At 38.8% G+C, this 19,178-nt stretch overlaps 1 protein-coding gene across 4 annotated transcripts in view; it reads right to left on the bottom strand.

The window, feature by feature from the left end:
* ANKRD12 (ankyrin repeat domain 12) overlaps nucleotides 1–19,178 on the bottom strand; it is a 66,506-nt gene that overhangs the window by 13,161 nt on the left and 34,167 nt on the right. For all 4 annotated transcript variants that reach the window (XM_062632976.1, XM_062632973.1, XM_062632975.1 and 1 more), the window contains 5 exons: nucleotides 13,076–13,222; nucleotides 11,886–12,086; nucleotides 7,387–7,529; nucleotides 5,608–5,755; nucleotides 806–5,475 (listed from right to left, as the gene is read on the bottom strand). In XM_062632976.1, the coding sequence (XP_062488960.1) occupies nucleotides 806–5,475; nucleotides 5,608–5,755; nucleotides 7,387–7,529; nucleotides 11,886–12,086; nucleotides 13,076–13,222 (5,309 nt within the window). The remainder of the gene's footprint in view (nucleotides 1–805; nucleotides 5,476–5,607; nucleotides 5,756–7,386; nucleotides 7,530–11,885; nucleotides 12,087–13,075; nucleotides 13,223–19,178) is intronic.

Here is a 19,178-nt window from a genome sequence, read left to right as displayed (position 1 = left end):
AAGTGCTACCATGATTATGCCGATTACAAAACAAGACACCAGCAGGGACCATGTTACTGTGAGAGACCTTGAGGGTCACCTCCATAGTAAATCGTAGTATTAACAGCACTTGAGCCAATTATGTTCTGCATTGCACAGACCTCTTTCATAGCTGTCATCAGGAAAAATGCCTGTGTCAGAACTATGGAGAGCTTTGAACCAAACTAGTGTTCCTGAACTATGGATGTTCTTCAGTGAAAAGGCAAAGAACTTCACATGATTAAATGAAATGCAGAATACTTCAATGATTACAAAAGCTAGGACACAGCAGATTACATCTGCTGCTCTTGAGAGCATTACAGAGGAACTGAAATAGCTAGCAGGCTCTCTCCTACTTACATCTTTTGGTGATGGACTTTATATTTTGAAGTACTGCACACACCCCATCCACCACCCCCCCACCACCCCCAAATGAAACAACATTGAATAATTAAGTTTTAACCAAATTGTTGCTAGCAGAAAATCTGAGAAGCTCCCAACAACTGACTTCACCTCTAGAAGGACAGTAGTAAATACTCTGAAATATAGTATTTGTCCGTGTGCCCTTTAAAGGTGTTGCACATGATGGTTTGTCTTGTAATAACTATGAAACCACACTTTTTATGCCTCCTGAATGGGACTGACATTACTGGTCATTATTAATTTGACATGTTCAACTTACTATTTCCAGCATAAGTATTCAGAAGTAAATTACGAAGAATGTGAAAGTTACGAAAGCAGAACATGCCTTTTATTGTACTGGATATTTAAAGACCATGTTACTTACTGTTGGGATGCATATCTTGCTCAAGGGATTGCCATCCAGTAGGTATGAGCCATTGAAGGTCAAGTATTCATCATAATATTGAGGTGCCTGAGGAGTAACACTGCACAGTAATTTACGCTTCTCTTCTATTTTTTTTCTTATGTGCAAGTATTCAAAATATGGGTTTGCTCTCTCAGAACTGTATGGCTGAATCTCTTCAAGTTTCAAAGAATCAGCAATAGCTGCCAGTGACTGCTGGGTTTTCTCCTTAGCCTGCAGTAAAGAAGGGTTCATTTGTGCAGGCTGAGGCACACGCAACACTTTTCTTTTACGTGGATGATGGACCTGAGCATCATCCTCTTCAGTTAATCTAATCCTTGCTTTCACAGATGCTGATGATTCAGACTCTTTTTCTGATGTCTGTGTGCAGCCAAGAGGATTCTGCTTAGCCTGGTTAGCAAGCAAATTTGCTCTGTTCCTTGTGATTCTTTGAGGTATTTCTTGCTGTTCCACCTTCTGATCTTCAGCAATTTCTTCCTCTAGTTTAATTATTTGGCTGTATTTATGCAACTCTTCCTGTGTCATCTGTTGTGAATTATTTGCCAAATTGGATAAAGAGGAATACTGTAGTGGATCATCTGTCAACACATTTTCTCTCTCTGTAGTGCGGGGTTTTTTATTAGCCACTTCATTTGCAATTCCCTTTGACATTCCTGAACCTAGTTCACAGAGATCAACACTGGCTTTATTATCAACAACATGGACTGAAACCAGCTTTTCTTGTTGGCCTTTTTCATTTCTGGGATCTGAAGTATCTTTTGTGTTACTATCCACTTCACTCCGAGCGTTTTTACAAGCAACTTTACTGAAGGCATACAAACTTGTATTCAATTGTGAACTGCTATCACTTTCAGGAGTATCTTTTTCTAACAGTACTGTAGGTAGATCATTCACTCCTAGATAGCTCTGTGAAATACCCTTTGCAGAGCTCTCAGAATATACAGCAATGGGTGCATCAACCTTCTTAATGTTTGAAGGGAAAAAAGCATTTTCCTGCTCTCTGCTACTAGTAGCATCTGTATCCAAAGTAGAAGTTGTAGCCTGAAGTAGATTTTGTTGTACAACTGATGAATCTTGACTGCTAATGCCTGGTAAGGAAACACATTTAGATACATCTGGGAGTGGCTGGGTAGGTAAAGAACAAGGCGGCTGTGAAGGCAAAAATGATACAGATTCTTGAGAATCAAAACTTCCCTTTATTTCGGCATGCTGAGGCAAAATTTCAGGTACTTGTTGCTCTTTTAACGTCCTCTTTTCAGAATTATGCATTCCTGTAACACTGTTAGCATCTTGCTCTGAAACACTATAACCTGAGTTGGTAAACTCATTGTTTAATGAATTAAGTCTGTCAAAAGGCACATCCCATGGTTTGGTTTGCCGAGTCACACCACTTTGACCACATGGCTCTAAGTGCATATTATAGTCTTCCGAAGGGCTTATCTGAGCAGTATTTTTAATGGTACTTGTACCTGTTGCCTGCTTGCTGCCAAAAGCTCCAGTTGGAGCTGATGTGAAGTTTGACTGCAAACTAGACACACTACTTTGAAAATCCCTTTCAAGCATGCTACATGGTAGTTCTGAATTAGGAGAAGTGCTAGCATACGTCTCAGCTGATGCCAGACCATTTTGATTATTTTCTTCTGGTATTTGAGGCTGTTTGCTGTGGTCGGAAACAGCAGCAGGCATGTTGCATCTTCGAACCTCTACTACAGGTCTACACTCATTTAAAACCAGTTTAACATCTTCAGCAGGTGCTGATCTGATATACACTGGTGGAAGCCTGTTTGTGAAAGGTAGCTTACTGCGATCTGGCAACTCAGCAAGACCATCGGTCTCTTTTTCAAGAAGGGCTGGTGATTTGGCACTTGCCAGAAACAGTGATTGTGAAAAAGGCATTTGGGAATCCAAACCTTCTAGCATGAAGTCTGAATCATATTCAATTACAGGCCTTGGAGTAGTTACTGTGGTATGGCAAGAATCCTCAGAGCTTGCAACTGAAACCATGGACACTGATCTGGAGCTCAGACCTGTCTTTTCACTTTCTGATTTGGGGGATCTATTTAAATTATCTAAACCCAATGAAGGCTTTATAACATTAACACTTCTTGTATCTAGTGATTGCAATCTATTACATGTGGTGTCTTTCTGCTGTTTGTCCTTCATACAAATGTCTGGCAACTCTGAGCTTTTTGAATGAATCAGTTCTTTGCTTTTTACTTCAGGTAACGAGTGTTTTGGTTTTTCTTTCATCTTGTTAAGTTCTAAACAAGGGCGTTTTTTTAAACGTTCCTTCTCTTTCTGCTTTATTTTTTCTTTATGTTTTCTATGCCACTGCTCTATTTCCAGATCTTTAAGGCTAAGCATTCTTTCAAAACTAGTCTGCATTAAATCATCATTGACTAATCTTTTTTCTTTAGGTCGAACATCCTTTGGTGCAGGGGCTGCTTTAGGCTTAAGTTTTTCATGTTCAAGTTTTAGTTTAAGTAAACTACTTTGATGTGGTTTATGTTTGTCTCTCTCTTTGTATCGGTCTGTATCTTTATCTTTTTTATCTTTCTCTCTACCATCTGGAGTTTTCAACAGATCATCTTTTGTTTTTTCTTTCAATGATGGCAGTTTGTCATGCACTGTTTTATTACTTTCTGTAGTACTACATCTCCTTTCCTCTTGTATGTGTTTTGAGTTTGCTGCTGCTGAGATCTCCCTGTCTTTGGATTTGTCTCTTTTTTCAAGCTCCTTTTCTTTGTCTTTAGTTTTAATTTTTTCTATTTTGGCATATTCAGATTCTTTTTCAGACTGTTTGACTTTTTTTTCAGTACAGTGTTTTTCTTTGCTTTCAGCCCAATGTCTGTCTTTATCAGCCTTTTCTTTATCATGTTTCTTATCAGTTTTTTCTTTATTTCTTTCCTTGTCATCAAGTTTTTTAAGAGTACCACTGCTTTTTAGTTTATCATTTTCCTTATGGCATCTTTCTGTTTGCTGGAAATTGGGCTTCTCCCTCACTTTCTCTACATTTTCATTCACTTCTGCTTTTTCTTTCTCCGCCTTATATTCATGCTTTACCTTTTTCTCTTTTTCTCCATTTTTTCTTTCTAACTTTTCAATATCTTTTTCTTTGGCTGAGGTTTGCTTTTCAGTCTTTTCCTTATTTTCCTTAAAATTCTTTTCCTGCTTTTCAGTATCTGTTTCTATTAAATGAATATTGACAGCCTCATCTTTAACACCAAAGCAGAACAACTCAAATTCTTTATCTGCAAGCGTAATTTCTTCTTTTGTATCTTTTAATTTTTCATCCTTGAGAAACTTCTCACTTTCCTTTTTGTTCCTCTCCCTCTCTCTGTTCCTCTCTCTCTCTCTGTCCTCTCTAGTATTTTTCTCTTTCTGGAACTGTCTCTCCTTAACTAACTTATCTTCTTTTGCCACAGCTTTTTCTAGCTTTGATTTTCTGTCTGAAGAAAGAGATTCATGCTCTATATTTAACAACATATCTTCATTTTCATCACTTTTGAAAAAGTTCTCTTTCCAAAATTCTCTGTCAAACTCAATACTTCTTTGAACCTCTTTATGCTTATGTTTTTCCTTCTCCCCATCCTGTTCCTTTTTATGCTTATCCTTTTCTCTTTCCTTGTGCCTTAATTTATGCTTTTTAAGTGCTTTACCTTCCTTGTCGATCTTTTTCAGGGTATAATCTGAATTCTCAAATGCTGAGCTATTATCTTCCTCTTTAGTTTTAGGACTAGATTTTTCACCAAATTCTACATGAAAATCTTTCTGATGATGCTTGCTTTTTTCTTTGTGCTTGCAAGATTTGCCACTAGAACTTTCTACTAGGTATTCAGAATCAGTGTTGTGATCATACCGAACTAATTCTGATTGCAATGTTATTTCAGAACCTCCTGGTGATAAGCAAGATTTGGTGTTTTCTTGCTTTAATGGTGTTGACTGCTTTTCACTTAATCCACAGGGATGCTTTGAAGATTTGCCAGCAGTGATATGAAATACATGTAAAGAAGAATCTTCTTTTGGGGTGAAAGACTTCTTAAAGGTTTCTTCCTCTCTAGTTTTATCTAAAGAATCTAACCCAGAAGCAGCTATATTTGTTACTCTGGCATTTTCTTTTTCTTGCTTAAGTTCTTGATTCTCTTTATTTTTGCTCTGATTTTTTACTTTCCTTTTAACTTTGCCTTTTTGCTTCTGTTCATTTGTAACCATATATTCTTTCTTCACTTTTACATCAGAATTCGATGTTTCTGAAACAGGGACTATCTTCTTGTCTTGAGGTATTTCTTCATCTGAACTTTCAGAACTTGAATACAGAACTCTAGATGGCTTCTGCTTTTTGCTTTTAAATGATTTTGAAAAAACTACTTTTTCTTGTTTCACAAACAAACTGTTCTTATCTTCAGTCTCGTCCTCTTTCCTTAAGTCTTTTCTAAGAACGTGCTTGTCATCAATCATTTTTTTCATTTCCCCTTCATCATCATCTTTAAACTCATACTCATCAAGAGCAGATGAAAGTGGAGCCTTACTAGGGGCTATTTGTTTGCTGTCATTGGCTACAGAGTCCTTTTCCACTTCTGAATCAGCATTGCCCTCTACACTGGAAGGATTTACAGATGGAGCTTCAGAATCTAGAGTAAGAATACAAAAAAAAACCATTGGAATGGTCAACCAACTTAATAGCTAATATTATGCAAAAGATTAAAACCACTTTTCAGACAAATTGATGCACTTGAAGTATACTATTAAGTGGCTACTTTTACCTGAGCAGCTTTCCTCATCATCAGAAATGGGCACTTCCCTTTTCAATAGCATTTCCAACTCTTCAGTTTCAGCAACATCAACAGGTCTCTCCCCATGCTTATTGGCTTGAAATGGATTTCCACCATGTCGAAGCAACAGCTTCACAATCTGCAGCATTAAATAAATGAACTTTCAGGTTTTCCACAACGTGTTATTTGACCAGCATAAAAATCTCCCACTGCACATGAAATGTGGATAACATGATACATAATCCCAAACTTCAACCTATGAAACTGAGACTGGAAAGCAAGCCTTCAGCAACCAGAATAAAAAGTCCCAGGTATATGTAATCTGCTTGTTAAAACAGGCAATTGGGAAGACTGAAGAAGGTTGTCCTCTGTTACTCAGACATAGCATCATCATAAAGAAAGGCATCAGTGGCCTTTTTGTTCTTGCTGTTCTAGCATTTCCTCACACAATTCATCTGGTTCCTCACATACCAAGCTCTCTCTCTATTTCTCTGTGCTTGATTCACCTTCTTGCTCCAAATTTTATAGCACTTACCTCTAAGGAACAGGAAAGTTTTTTCAACTAGCAGTACTATTGGCTTCCACTGCATTTTAGAAAAGCCCTGACAGAGATCCAAGTATCTTACTGGAGGAACAAACTACCCCCATCCCCAGCTACATACAATATAGCAAAATCATTGATTCCTCTAGCATCAAGGGCATCAAGTTGTTAAAGTTATGATACCTAGGCTACTGCATCTTCAGCACAGTATTCAGTATGAGTTACTTCTTTTTTTTGTTGTACATGCTAAGAATGGGTAAATTCAGCAGACAGTGAATGTTAACATGAAACTATGTTAACAGGAAACTTCGCAATTTTTCTGATATATGTTAGTGAGATGGTCACAGATACATATACTGAGACCAGACAAGCAAGAGGTCCTGTTCTCCAAAACTCTACTACAATTTTATGCAAGTTCTAGGTAAAGACCCACTTTTGTTTAGATAGCCATAAGAAATGGTTACTAAAGAGTCAAGTACAATGTCACAATCAGATTAATATAATTCATTGCTCCAGCCTTTCCAGAAGATCCTTTCAAACTGAACACCTTTGTTTGGAAGAATTTAAGGATATTTTCTGTTTTTTTTTGCTTTATACAGTAGATCACACACACCGTTATGAAATAAAAGAGATATAAAGGGAAAGCAGAGTAATTTCTGCATCTACTTTGTAGAAAGCAAGAACAAATTCAGTAATTAATGTAAAATACCTACAGTGCTCCATTTACCTTCTCTGCTAATTCATTATTGGTAAAACTTAAAACGATAATTTAAGAATATATGTACATCAGTGCTGTATTTCAAAGACTGTAAATAAGTGTAGGACATATATATATATACACCACCCCCCCTTTAAATACTTTTATATGTGTGTGTGTATATATACACACACACAAACCATTTTTGTTTGGAGACATTTTTATTTTGAGAATTCTACACAGTGGAAGTCTCTCCAAAAAAGTCCACTGAGATGTTTCTTTATTAAAACAGCAGAAGTGAAACTTTTAAGTATTTGAGAAAGCAGATACTGGTAGAAAACAACTGGCAATAGAAGTAGGATGAAAACCAAAATGAAATAAACAAAACCAAAACAACTTTAAGATGCTCTCAAACCAGCAGAAGCATAATTAAAAAACCGTATGACAGTGGTCAGGACATTTAGGATTTGTTCTAAAGACTGAGCATTTCAAACCACTATGTATTTCCCTCCCGCTCTCCCGGTAGACTCACATTTCTATGCCCACTACTAGCAGAATCATGAAGTGGTGTATCATCATCCAAGCCCTGTGTGTTCACATCAGCTCCCGCCGCTATCAGGACTTTAGCAACATCATAGTAACCAACATTACAAGCTTCATGCAGTGGCGTCCAACCTGTAGTGAAGAGTGGGAAATTTAAGTTTGAAAGGTCAAAGATCCTGTACTACAGATCGCTACTGCCTCAAGACATTTCAAAATACACTCACACACAGTAACTGGCAGGAAGGCAATGCCATTCATCTGATGAACATGTGCTTTACCAATTTTAAACCTCCTGTCAAATTCCAAACTTTATTGTGATTACATTGAACATAGAAATCACTACTCAAATAGTAAAAGACAAAATCTGACACAAAATCCCCAGGCTAAACATGCTAGAAATTCTTTGACTAGTGAGCATTTGAATACAGTGTTGGGGATATAGAGATAACATTATTCTATATGGAAACGCTTTGAAAACCACACTATTGGAAAGAAGGATGATGGCAAATTATCATAAACAGTGCTCCTTTAGAGCCACTGAACATGCACCAGGAATCACTAATAACACTCAGCAGTTACTAGTGTAGATAACAAGCTAGTAAGAAATACTGGCAGAGAATTTACTCCTGATATTTCCTAGAATATTGGTAATTTTTAGCAATTTTGATTTCTACATTGATAATCTGAAGTTCAGTGCTCATTTTTTGTAACAGAGCCTCAGTGGAAAACAATGATCAACCCACACACCCTATATTCCTTACCTCAACTTCTTCCCAACTTGATGCCTTCCACTTCATAGCTTCCCTGAACTTCTAGCCTGCTGCTGCTGCCTTCTCAAAGCTCAATTCTGGGAAGCTGTTCAACTTTTCTTTCCAATATAACCAGTGTAAGTCAGGAAGAACACATTCACTTGAACTCTGTGTCTAATCAGTAATAGTCTTGTATACCCATGATGAGGAGGTACAAGAAACATCTAACTTACCTAATCCCTCAGTAAGGTAATTTTTCACCTTTCCCTTTCCCTCAAGTTCTCACCTGCCACTCATCTGAATTAAAAAAAAAGGAAAAAGTCTCTACTTTATTCTAAAGCAAAACATTTCTTCCTGATCTTCGTATCCTGTAGTTCCTCTCCAAACATTACTTGGGTCACTCACTTTCAACACTGCCTGGCTACCACATCCTTCTTTGCCTTTTCTTCTCATTTGCCCTTTTCTCAATCACTCGCAATGATGACACTCTTCTGCTCTCAGCCCTCTGATCCCTGTGTTCTTTCCCCTTATTAAGTCTCTCTGTAATTCACTCTTCTCCATCTTTTACTGCTTTGCCTTTCTACCCTATCACAGTGTCTGGCCTGCCAATTCTAGTCTGGCTTGCTCTCAACATCTGTTTCCTTTACTCTTGTTCTCACATGGCAGTATCATTCTGGCAGGTATCCCATGAGCAGGGTTACTTCCTCCATTACTAATTCATTTTCTGCTCCTTTAGTCCTGCCAAATTCTTAGCTAAAAACTCTAATTCTCTAAACTTCACTGCATCCTGAATTCCTATTTTTTTCCACTCATGACTCATTGCTCAGATCCTCCCCCTCCTCTTGACCTCTTCCTCCACACAGGATTTTGAAGCTTAACCACCTCTGCTTCTCACTTTGGATTACCAATAGAAAAGTATCTCACTTGATCCCAAACACCTCCCTCAGAGTTCTGAATGAAGTCTCTAATGACTTGCTCCCAATTGATTCTTGCTCCTGTCACTAGATGGCTGAAAGCAGTATTGGGTGGTAAATGATTTGATAAAGCCTGTGAAAACAGTTAGGAACTTTCGTGCCACATCTGCTCAGTTTTCTGGTGGTGCCTGATTTAATCTGGAGCAAAAAGACCTTTAACTAGAGAAACACCAGAACTAAAATGTCTGTCTGTGTAAGCGTACAACTGTTCAGCAATGAATGTCGGATATTGCAGCCTGACTTCTTATGAGCCTGCTTATCAAAGTATCTCATTGTAGGCCAGGCTGGACAGGGCTTCGAGTAACCTAGTCTAGTGCGAGGTGTACTTGCCCATGGCAGGGGGGCTGGAACTGGATGATCTTTAAGGTTGCCCCCAACCCTGAACATTCTATGACTCTACAATTCTCAGAACCAGCTCTCTACCATTCTCCTCATCCTTTCCTCTGCCTTTAAAATGAATTAAGTATCTGTACCAGGTCAGGCTGGGGTTAAGCTACAATGTTCCTTCCTAGAAGCTCAAAAAGTGCTGTGCATTGTACTTGAGGCTAAAACAGTGTTTATAACACACCTAGTGTTCTGGCTACAGCTGAAACTGCTTGTAGAATATCAAGGCTTTCTCCCTCCCTCCTTGTGCAAGAGGCTGGGAAGGGATGTAGCCAGGACAGCTGACCCAAACTGATCAAGGGTATATTCTGTACTATATGACATCATGCTTAGCAATAAAAGATTCAGGAAAGAAGGAAAGAGGAATGTTCATAGTTATTGTGTTTGTCTTCACAATCAATCATTACACCTGCTGAGGCCCTGCTTCCCAGGAAGTGGCTGCACATTTGCCTGCTGACTGGAAGTAGTGAATGAATTCCTCTTTTTCATTTGCTGGCATGTGCAGCTTTTGCTTTTCTTATTAAAAGGCCTTTAACTCAAACCATGAGGGCTTTTTTTCATCTTATTTTCTCCCCTTGCCCTGTTAAGGATGGAAAGTAAGACAGCAGCTGGGTGGGCGTGTGGCAACCAGCCAAGGTTAACCCACCACAACATCTCTTCTTGTAGTGTTTCTACGGCCCTATCTTCCCCTGAACCTCCCCCTCCTTTTCTAAAATTGCTCATCAATGAATTCTTCTCATTTTCCCTCTCAATTTCTCTGAAGATCTCATAGGGTTCTACTTCAGCTTCCTTTCTTTTCTTCCTCTACATGCCAGTCCTGGGCAGCCTCATCTTTAAACACAAATTCAGCTACCCTCTGCAAACCAAGAAATTACTGATCTCTTTATTACTTAAAATTCAGTTTTTCGTCCACCTAGTTAATACCTTCTCTTGACATCAAGTTAGAGCTGACAACTAATTGTATCATGTAAATCCTAATTTCTCCAACTGGAGCCTGTTACCTCAGCCCATCTCACCCATCCCCATTGAGAATGTAATTCTCACTGTAACCATTCAGACCTATAAAAAGAGGATCTTTAAGAGCAGGCTTTGCTGTAGGTCTAGTTAAAATACTCATGCAAACTTTCATTATATTTTTGCTTCTTAAAAAAAAAGAAAAAAAAAGCAACATGGCCCCTTCTTATATTTACTACCATACTTTCCCATGACCCACTTCTACTGTGGATGAAAAAAGCCAGTGTTTAGAGCCGATGTTGAGAGGCAGAGCTGTTTCTTATGCTCTTTATATAATGTGCATTTGATATTTGTATTATTTTTAGAGTTATCCTTGCATTTAAGAGAGAAACATACTGAAATCCTATCTTTTTATAGATGTCTCTTAGACCTCAATCCCACAACAACCTCCACACCCCACCGAACCCTTTATCCTGTAATTTAGCCTTCCTTTCACTCTGTTCCATCCTTCCTCATTACCCCAACCTCCTTCTATGCCATAAATCTCTACCCAATACTCCAGCTCCTAAGTCATAGACTCTTTTACACTGGCTGAGGAAAACCCAGAAAGTACTTTGGCTTATCTCAGTATGTAAATGCATTTCATTTGGCGCCTGGCCAATCAGCAGCTGGCAACTACTGAACTCAAAACTGAAGGTTCTATCATCTTCTCTGAAAGCATTACTTAGGGAATCTTGTATTTACTCAACGGATTTTTTACTAAAACATGTAGAAACTTAACTACTATGAGCATATCAAAAACAAAATAGGCAAAAGTTTTCCAGCAGGTTCCAAAAACTTATTTAGAAGGTCTTACAGACAAATAGACAGTAAAGAAAGATACCAAATAAAGGATGCTAAGAATATGGTACAAGTTGCAACTCACCTTAAAGTTCATCAATCATTGCTGAAATCACAGCAAATACTGACATATCAAAACTATCATTAATCTAACAGAACTAAATGACAAGTGCAAGCTACACTACACTCATCTGCTTTGGTGCACATTAGCTGTCCCAGTGAGAAGATAATATACATTACAATGCCACCTTTGCTGTTACTGAACTTTCCATCTCCTCACACAACCTACAGTCCCATTACCAGTTACTGACTGCCTGGTCACAACTGAAACCTTCAGGTATTAATATACTGTTCTAATAATATACTAGGCTCTATAGTGTCCCAGTATTACCACTGCTGTCAGAAATAAAAAAAAAAACAACCATGGTTTAAGAATTTCTAAGGAGTTGTATTTTTTCATTTGCATATAGCATGAACTGAAATTAAACCTCTGATAATGACTTCAGCATTAATTTTGAATTAGTATCATAGAATCATAGTTTTAGTACATAGAATTAGTACAGTTAAGAGAACTTATATCAACTTACCTGCAAAATCTTTTACATTCACATTTGCACCTAAACTGATTAGCTCCTTAACCTGTTTAACATCCCCTCGAATTGCTGCCATATGTAGAGGAGTTTCCCCTCGTTCATTTCGCTTGTTAACTTTGTCTTTTTGTCTTGAAGAAGAAGTTGGAGTTTTCTTTTGTGTTGGTGTTGTTTGTAAGGGATGATTTAAGGTGGAATCTACAAAATAAATTTTAAAATGGTCACTGGAAGTTATTTAACACTATTTTTACTTTAGCTAATTTTAACTCTTGTTAATAACTACCGGATAATTATATTTAAATAAAGGATATATTTGACACTTGACCTGTATTAACACAATGCTTATTCACAGCATGCAAAAGCGCGTTTTGCAATATCTCACTATTTTTTATGCAGGTTCCAAGGACAGATGAAGTCTATCCAGACTGCAAGGTTCACAAACTGTGTTATAAATTTTGCTGAAACAGAGAAGCATGACCATGCAGATTAGTATCTACTCTGCTTCTGCTTCTTCTAGCACAATTCCACCATATTTTTATGTAGTGGGATACCAGTTTGATGAATTACTGGGTATTGTACTCTGTGCACAAATGTTTTTGGCTGGAATACATAGTTTCTTAAGGAAATGCAACCATTGACTTTCAAATGCCAATGTTGTAAAAATGTAACACCTGTAGAACATACACAAAGAAAGATTTTTTTTAAAATACAGCTGGAGCAAGGACAATTTGAAGTTCTTAATTCAAAACAAGGTGTCATCCCTCTCCCATTCAATCTTAAGGAAACAATCCATTTTCCTTCAAAATGAAAACCCTGCTCCAAATCGAGACAATGAGACAGTAGTTAAAGTTCATTAAAAAAGAAACAAAATCAACACCCCCCAACAGATAACATTTCAGTTTTTAAGTAATGCACATTATTTGAGAGGCAAAAATAATTAAAGAAAGAAAAAGAGATTTTCAGGTTTTACAGCTATCATAGCGCAATTTTTTGCACATAAATATAGCAGGTCAAGACATTGTTATCAAATTGCTTGTGAATGCAAAGAAGCTTTAACAGATTTATGAATATTTTTTTAAAAATCAATAAAATTAAGGATTGTTGAAAAACATCAGGGTTCAGAATATTCTGACTGAGACAAAATTAAACAGGCAGGAGGAAGAAAGCTGTTAACTTTGCAAGCTCACCTGGACTGTTGTCTCTTGCTGTCATCTGCATGAGAAGTGCCATCTGTTTGCGCTCTGACAGAGGATAACCAAAAAGAATGCTAACTGGTGGTGTTTTCTTATTTCCAGCATCCTTCTTAATTTTCTTTTTCTCCGAACCTTCCTTCTCTGGAAATATTAACATTTAATAACTCAAACTGCTGTTCTATTAGAACATCTTTCTAGAAATAAAAGCATTCTTTCAAGGTATGCGAACTGGTGATTGGTGATGAAAACCAGAAATTGCATCTCTAATTTACTGCATTTGTATTAGTTTTGGTTACTTGTTCTAATCATATCAGGATAAGCTACTGAGTTAAAGCACTTAAAGCTCTGAGGATTACTAAACAATTCTGGAAGACGAAAAACCTGTTTCACAGCAGGAAGACTTGTCTATGTCACAACTTTTATTTTCAGAGATTAAAGTCAGGCACTTAGAAAGATTCTGTAAGATCAGCTAGTCAATTTTCAGCCTTGAACACAGACCTGAGACTGCTCGATTCTACTTCTCTCAAGATACCATGTTAAAAATTAGGAAAAGGCTTTTAACTACTGGTATTGTTAGCTAATTGCATAAAAGACTGTTTCTCTCAAACTCATCCTGTTACTTCACCTTAGAGCAATTTATTCTCCAAAATTAATCTCTTTCCAAATCATATGGCTGTTTTATATACAGAAGTTCTTTCCTTTTATCAATATTTACAGAAGTTATTTAATCTTTCATGTTCAAGTTTTAAACCAGGAGCTAAAATTACGCATCTGGATAAACAGATCATTTCTAAAACTGTTCAGTACCTACAGACTCTCACAGATCTTCAGATTGGTTAAATGTGTTCTTAATCAGGTAACTTTTTAACACCTAATGATTTTCAAATCTATAATTTTGTGTAATTTGGAAACTTTGGTCTGTATCTGACATACTTTTCAAAAGTTCTCCCTTAATTTTTCTGCATAAAGGTCTCGTAAAAGGAACACAGGCATTTAGGTTAAAATATGATAGAAAACAACTGATTTGTAATTGACTTTAACTAAATCACTTTTAACTGGAGCAGTATTTAATGTTCTTAAATCAATCAGGTACAAACTCTCAATGCACCAAATTTCTTTTGGTACAACTGTTTTCTGCAGATCTCCCTACCTGGTCATTATTGTTTAACTATTATTTTCTAGAGATATAGTAGTTTGCATATTTATGTGGAATGAAAACCATTAATTTTCTGTAATTATCTCATCTTTCTAGGCAACTACTTTTTTTTCTGTCTTAACAAGTTCTTACTAAATTCAACTTCTTATAACTTGAAAACAGCTTTTATTACTTACATGCTAGATCTATAATGTCTACCTTTTTCTTCAGAGCCCCTAAGTTTACTACTTGAATATAAATACACTGGATGGTTCAAGGAACCTTATTCACAAATTATGTGATTTGGAATTTAATTTTTTGAAAGTGTTACAAAAACATTTTTAACCAACACTGTCAAGAAGGAACGGTCTGAAGAATAGTGTAACAGACTTAACCAACAGAAAGAACATCTTCCGATTCCAGGCATTTCTAGAGATCCTGCTCACTCTACTGCATCTTCATCTTTTGGAAGCCTGCCTACTGACAACCTTTCCAACAGGCCTTTAAACAGCTGGACAGGACTTTGTATCCTACAGTCAAAGGTAATCCCAGTTCACCCTCCAGGCTGGACTACTGACCATACAGACGGGGCAGAATCCAGTAAGGATGTCTATTGCCTGCTTTTTTTTCTCCTCTGTGGCTGGCACAAAGAAGCTGAGATCTAAAGATTACAACAGGGAATCATAGAATAGTTAGGGTTGGAAAGGACCTTAAGATCACCTAGTTCCAACCCCCCTGCCATGGGTAAGGACACCTCACCTTAAACCATATCACCCAAGGCCTCGTCCAACCCGGTTTTGAACACTGCCAGGGATGGAGCATTCACAATCTCCCTGGGCAACCCATTCCAGTGCCTCACCACCCTAACAGGAAAGAATTTCCTTCTTATATCCAATCTAAACTTCCCCTGTTTAAGTTTGAACCTGTTACCCCTCGTCCTATCACTACAGTCTCTAATGACATCTCCATCATCCTTATAGGCCCCCCTTCAGATACTGGAAGGCTGCTATGAGGTCTCCACACAGCCTTCTCTTCTCCAGGCTGAACAGCCCCAACTTTCTCAGCCTGTCTTCATACGGAAGGTGATCCAGTCCCCTGATCATCCTCATGGCCCTCCTCTGGACTTGTTCCAACAGTTCTATGTCCTTTTTATGTTGAGGATACCAGAACTGCACACAATACTCCAGGTGAGGTCTCACAAGAGCAGAGCAGAGGGGCAGGATCACCTCCTTTGACCTGCTGGTCATGCTCCTTTTGATGCAGCCCAGGATACCGTTGGCTTTCTGGGCTGCGAGCGCACACTGAAGCCGGCTCATGTTCATTTTCTCATCAACCAACACCCCCAAGTCCTTCTCCGCAGGGCTGCTCTGAATCTCTTCTCTGCCCAACTTGTAGCTGTGCCTGGGGTTGCTCCAACCCAGGTGTAGGACCTTGCACTTGGCATAGTTAAACTTCATGAGGTTGGCATCAGCCCACCTCACAAGCGTGTCAAGGTCCCTCTGGATGCCATTCCTTCCCTCCAGCGTATCAACCGAACCACACAGCTTGGTGTCATCGGCAAACTTGCTGTGGGCGCACTCAATCCCACTGTCCATGTCAGCGATGAAGATGTTAAACAAGACCGGTCCCAACGCCAATCCCTGAGGGACACCACTCGTTACTGGTCTCCAGCTGGACATTGAGCCATTGACCACAACTCTTTACATGCGGCCATCCAGCCAGTTCTTTATCCACTGAGTGGTCCATCCATCAAATTGATGTCTCTCCAATTTAGAGACAAGGATGTCCTGTGGGACAGTGTCGAACGCTTTACACAAGTCCAGGTAGATGACATGAACTGCTCTGCCCTTGTCCATCAGTTCTGTAGCCCCATCATAGAAGGCCACCAAATTGGTCAGGCAGGATTTCCCCTTAGTGAAGCCATGCTGGCTGTCACCAAGCACCTTGTTGTTTTTCATGTGCCTTAGCATGCCATCCAGGAGAATCTGCTCCAAGATTTTGCAAGGCACAGAGGTGAGACTGACTGGTCTGTAATTCCCCAGGTCATCCATTTTCCCCTTCATTGAAAACGGGGGTTATATTTCCCTTTTCCCAGTCGTCAGGAGCTTCACCTGACTGCCATGATTTCTAAAATATGATGGCCAGTGGCTTAGCAACTTCATTTGCCAGCTCCTTCAGGACCCGTGGATGGATCTCATCAGGACCCATGGACTTGTGCACGTTCAGGTTTTTAAGATGGTCTCAAACCAGTTCCTCTCCTACAGTGGGCCCAAGGTCTTCATTCTCACAGTCCCTGCGTCTGCCTTCCAAGACCTGGGTGGTGAAGTCAGAGCCTTTGCCAGTGAAAACCGAGGCAAAGAAGTCATTCAGAACCTCAGCCTTCTCCAAATCCTGTGTAGCCAGTTCTCCTGATAGCTTCCTGAGGGGGGCTACATTCTCCCTAGTCTGATTTTTATTTGCTATGTACCTGTAGAATCCCTTCCTGTTATCCTTAATACCCCTAGCCAAGTTTAATTCTAACTGGGCCTTAGCTTTCCTAACCTGGTCCCTAGCTTCCCAGACAACGTCCCTGTACTCTTCCCAGGCCACCTGTCCTTGCTTCCACTTTTTGTAAGCCTCTTTTTTTCATTTGAATTTTCCTCAGCAGCTCCTTATCCATCCAAGGAGGTCTCCTGGCCCTCCTGCTGCAATTCCTTCTGGTTGGGATGCAACACTCCTGAGCTTGTAGCAGGTGATCCTTGAATATCAACCAAGAGTCTTGGGCCCCCATGCCCTCTAGGGCTGTATCCCATGGAACCTTACTAAGCAGGTTCCTGAAGAGGCCAGTCTGCTCTTCTGAAGTCCAGGGCAGTGAGCTTGATGCACGCTCTTCTCACTGTCCCGAGGATCTCAAATTCGAGCATCTCATGATCACTGCATCCAAGGCTGCCCTGGAGCGTCACATTTCCAACAAGCCCTTCCCTGTTGGTGATCACGAGGTCAAGCATGGCACCTCTCCTTGTTGGCTCCTCTATTACTTGCAAAAAGAAGCTGTCTTCCACACAATCGAGGAACCTCCTGGATTGCTTGTGCCAGGCTCTACTATCATTCCAACAGAATGTGTAATAGATGAAACAGACTTGGCCATATAAAAATGGTAGAATTTGGCTGGGAATTCGTTGAGGCTTGGTTGGGGATTGGTAGTATTGGTTAAATAAGCCTGGTTGCCACTCTGATCTTTTTAGCTTTTTGTGTAGTAAGTTATGTCAACTTATTCTTACTGTGACCAATTACCTTCTGATGAGACACTGTTAAACTTTTTATTTTGGACAATACTAAAAAGATTGTGGAAATTTTTAATTTAATTTTTTAAAAAATTGAGGAAGGTACCAGGCTTTTTTCCGTGCTGCCCAGCAACAGGATAAGGAGCAATGGCCGTAAACTAAGCACAGGAACTTTCACCTCAACATGAGGAATAACTTTTTTACGTTGAGGGTGGCAGAGCAGTGGAACAGGCTACCCAGGAGGATCCATGGGGTCTCCCTCTCTGGGGACATTCAAAACCTTCCTGGACACATTCCTGTGTAACCTGCTCTAGGTGGCCTGCCTTGGCAGCGGGTTGGACTGGATGATCTCCAGAGGCCCCTGGCAACCCTAACAGTTCTGTGATTTTGTGAACTGCAATTAAGCTAAGTGAAAGTAAGGGGTGGGAATTTTGGTGCTATTACTTGTCCCCATGATTATATTGGTCCTCCCAGTTTCATTTTCTAAATGTCAGCCTCAAACACCTGTATGATAAAAGCTTTATTAAAAAACATGAAACAAACCCCCAAGCCCCCTGTCATCTGCAAATGCAGAAAATATTAAAACAGAAGACTCCACCCAGGCTAACTTCATGACTTTCTGCAGAGACACAAAAATTAATAAAAATCACAAATTATAAGCTTAAGTCTCGTTGAGGTTTCCTAACCATGCCATTCTACATTTCATTAAACCCCAAACTGTCTTTTTTTTATCTTTTGATTTTCTCCATTTCTGCCTAAAGCCCTCTCTGTGGCCCTCCTCACTTCATTCATTTCCTCTCATTTTCTGCCTTCCTAACCTTCTCTAAATCTCATCTTCTAGGCTTTAATAATGCAATGCTATTCAGGCACAGGAAGGCAAGTAAATAGCGCACACCTTGAATTTCATAATGACCAAAACAGAAATACATGATTTTACAGACTAAACAATTATAAGCAAGGCCATTTTAAGAATGGAAAGCTACAGTTCTACGTACATATTTAAAAAAAACCTACAAATCTATCAGTCACATTTAAAAAGGAAACAAGATTCCTTTTACTAAAGCAATACATGAGATTTTTCCTAACTGCAGGCATCTCATACTCATGAATATCTAAATCAAGGCTATTGCCCTATTGGTAGAATGTCTGCATAGGAAATCTTAAAGAAAATCAACACTGAAATTGTACTTTCAAAACTTTCACTGTGAATATGTGGCTATCTCTCCAAGGATAATGTATAGCATACTCTTCATTGACTAACTTAACGCTTCCATCAAAACAATATATTTCAGTTTGTTTGGCATGATCTGCTATTTCTTAGCTTATGCTATTTATTGTTTATGATTCTTTTCTTCGAAACCATATTCATTTTCATTCTGAAGTACTTCTTGCAACTTTATAGCTGTACTCAGTTTGAGAAAATAATACATCTAAATAAATGAAATAAATGTTTTGATGATCTACCTGTTGCTTTTTTATTACACAGTGTAGTTTTCCAGGTAGTTTTATCTGCTGGTTTTTGGTCTGGGGTTTTTCTTTTGTGTATGTGTGGGTTGTTAGTTTGGTTTTGTTAGTGGTGGTTTTTATTCTTTTAATAATCTTGTTACAAAAGCTTACTAAATAAATGAGTGCAGTTAAATCCCATCTCATGTTTAGTGTTTTCAAACAATATGAAGATCCTCCCCTACACCTTCCAAAG

This window comes from Pezoporus occidentalis, unplaced genomic scaffold, assembly GCF_034315485.1.
Source record: "Pezoporus occidentalis ecotype Australia unplaced genomic scaffold, CSIRO_AGI_Poc_V1 ctg4, whole genome shotgun sequence".
Lineage (NCBI taxonomy): Eukaryota > Metazoa > Chordata > Aves > Psittaciformes > Psittacidae > Pezoporus > Pezoporus occidentalis.
The sequence above is the reverse complement of the archived record's forward strand: the minus strand, read 5'-3'. Positions and strand labels throughout refer to the sequence as shown.